The following is a 2,893-nucleotide window of genomic DNA, read 5'->3' as shown; positions in this document are numbered from 1 at the left end:
TGTGTTAATAATTTACAAGAATTGGATCATATCAAAAATTCGTGTATAAAATTACACAAAATCAAAGTTCGCGTATACAAGTACACATTAAACCATAGTTCATGTGTAATTTTGATATTTATCCTTTATTTTTAAAATATATGCTGATTAAATTTGTTAATAAATTTATTTTAAAATTTTAAAATTTCTAATTAAATCATATATATATTCCTATTATTCCCAGCTTTCCATCACTTACTTTCCCGCCAATTTTTATGATAAAATAAAAAGATAGCTCTTGACAACTCTGCTACTTATTCTTCAGTTCTTGTATTTATCTATTAATATCATCAATTCCCCTTCATTCTTTCTTTTTTTTTTTTTTTAAATTATTGGATTTTATTAATTATTTCAAATATTTTTTAAAGGAGTTAGAAACTTTTTAGAACAGTCCTTTTCGAAAAAAAGAAAACCCTTTTTTATGTTTCATTGGATTTAAGATCAAAGTTCAAGTTTTGAAGGTTTGTTTAGAAAAAAAAAAAAAGGATTTGTGGCTCTGCCTTGCTGGTTAAGGCTTCGTTTAGGGTTTAGAAAAAGTTACTTATATTGGGATTAGTGTATTTTCAAGCATGGAACAAATTGATACTGATAATAACACCACAACCATTGATGCTGTTCAATCGACAGTATCTGTTCAAGGGTATTTTAATTTTCTCTTATTTTAACTCTTTTTTATATCAATTATGAATATGAATGTGTATATATTTCATCGTAAATTTTGCTCTAACCAGGCTTATTTTGTTCTTTTAGGAGGATTTCGGGTCCTACTAGAAGATCAACTAAGGGAGGTTGGACAGAGGAGGAGGTTAGTATCATTAGTATTTAAATGATGATATGTGCACGATAAGTGCCATTAGATGCTATTTAAATAATGAACGATATTCATAAACACACAAATGTGATAAACGTGACATGATTGCAAGTTGAATCCTTTTGAGTGTTTCAACTTTAGTGACTCTTTTAGTGTTTGTGTGTGAGATTGCTTGAATTAGAAGGTGATTTTATTGCGATTTAATTGAATCCCATTGCTTATATTAACTTGTTGTTTCTTATTAGTTGCTAATGTTAGCTTTGTCTTTTTTAACAGGACAACATGTTGACCATTGCTGTCCAAAAGTTTAATGGCAAAAACTGGAAAAAGATAGGTATGTGTGTGTTGGTGTTTAAATGAAGTGTGACAGAACATGATCTCTTAGTGTATCATGTTGCACATTGATTGTTTACATGGTTTTCCTAATCATTTGCAGCCGAATCGGTGCCTCACAGAACAGATGTTCAATGCCTGCATCGATGGCAGAAGGTTTTAAATCCCGATCTTGTTAAAGGACCTTGGACCAAAGAGGTTGCTATTGGAATGATGTTTTCCCCCTTTTTTATGTATCGGCTTTATATATCAGATAAGACTCTGTCGAAGACTAGATATGGCAATGCTTTATTCTTTTTTCCCTTTCGGTCTTTCAGGAGGATGATCTTATCTTTGAGCTTGTGGAGAAGCAAGGGAAGAAGAAATGGTCTGAAATAGCTAAATTCTTGCCAGGACGTATCGGCAAGCAATGTCGAGAAAGGTGCTTGATCACTTGTCGATAACATGATAACGTATAGCTTTGATTCATATGTTGTTTTCTGATATGTACATTTTTGTTTCAGGTGGTGTAATCACTTGAATCCAGATATAAAGAAAACTGCTTGGACTGAAGACGAAGAATTGATTCTTATTAGTGCGCACGGGGCGTATGGGAACCGGTGGGCGGAAATCGCAAAGCTTCTTCCTGGCAGGTATGTGTAAAGTATCCAATGGATCTATGCAGAACAAAATAAATGAACAACAGCTTTATTTTTCCCTATTACAGGACAGAAAATTCGATAAAGAATCACTGGAACTCCTCGGTGAGGAAGAAAGTAGACGCTATGGCTGCTTCTCGAATTAATGCAGTCGATCATAGCCCAAAAGCGGAGTGCATATCATTAGACATAAGCAAACCACTTGAACAGAATCTTGATCATGGAAGAAGTATCAGTTTCTTTTCAATGTGTAAAGATGCAAATGGGATAATGAAACCATCTTCTCTAAACATATCTATTAAGAGATACGAAGATCTGACTATCGAAAATTGCCGAGTGCACTCTTGTGATCCTCTGCCAAGAAACTGTCAAATGCATTCTTGTGATTCTCGATCATACTATAATGTTACTTTTGGGGATCATGAAAGAATAACTTCACAGTGCTTTCTTGCAAGAATGCATGCCGGATCTTCATCTCAACCATTGAGTGATTCATTACAGGCTCCTGTTTCAGCTTCTTGTTTTGGGTCCTCAAGCAATGAGATGACTGGTAAATTTCCTGATACAAATAGTTACATTAGTCTGGAATCAATATTGAATAGTGCAGCTAAAAGTTTTAAAAACACACCATCTATCATTAGAAAAAGAACTACTCAAATTAGAACACAAGCTGACAATCACAATATAAATCAGCTTCCTTTATCACCTACAAAGTCTCCTAAACTCGAAAACAAAGCACATCCGAGGTTATGACTAGATCATTAGCTGGTGATAATGAGTTTAGTTTCTATATTCCCATTAGTAGGATCCAAATAAATATATTAATGTATTTGATTTTTGTATTTTTTTTTGTGTGTGCGTGAGATAAATGTTAAGCCAGTAAGATGTAATGTAAACAATTTGTTTCCTTTCATTACAATATATATAATTTTAGGTTTATTTGTTCTCATGAAAATTAGCATGGGAAATGGAAAATTAGTAGTTTTTGTTTTTGTTTTTGCTTTTAATTATTTTTTAATTATTTGTATCAATAAAAGATTGAATATGGCTATTTAAATCATATATTTATGCT

At 32.5% G+C, this 2,893-nt stretch overlaps 1 protein-coding gene across 1 annotated transcript; it reads left to right on the top strand.

The window, feature by feature from the left end:
* The first annotated feature begins 412 nt into the window (after nt 1–412).
* Nucleotides 413–2,684, top strand: LOC107929222 (transcription factor MYB3R-3). Its single transcript, XM_016860600.2, has 7 exons — nt 413–679; nt 790–844; nt 1,127–1,184; nt 1,287–1,381; nt 1,501–1,604; nt 1,687–1,815; nt 1,890–2,684. The coding sequence occupies exons 1-7, from the start codon at nt 609–611 to the stop codon at nt 2,572–2,574; spliced, it is 1,197 nt and encodes a 398-aa protein (XP_016716089.1). The 5' UTR covers nt 413–608; the 3' UTR covers nt 2,575–2,684.
* Nucleotides 2,685–2,893: the final 209 nt, after the last annotated feature.

The sequence above is a fragment of the Gossypium hirsutum genome, chromosome A12, assembly GCF_007990345.1.
Source record: "Gossypium hirsutum isolate 1008001.06 chromosome A12, Gossypium_hirsutum_v2.1, whole genome shotgun sequence".
In the NCBI taxonomy this organism is placed as follows: Eukaryota; Viridiplantae; Streptophyta; class Magnoliopsida; order Malvales; family Malvaceae; genus Gossypium; species Gossypium hirsutum.
This window is presented reverse-complemented; position numbering and strand designations above follow the sequence as displayed.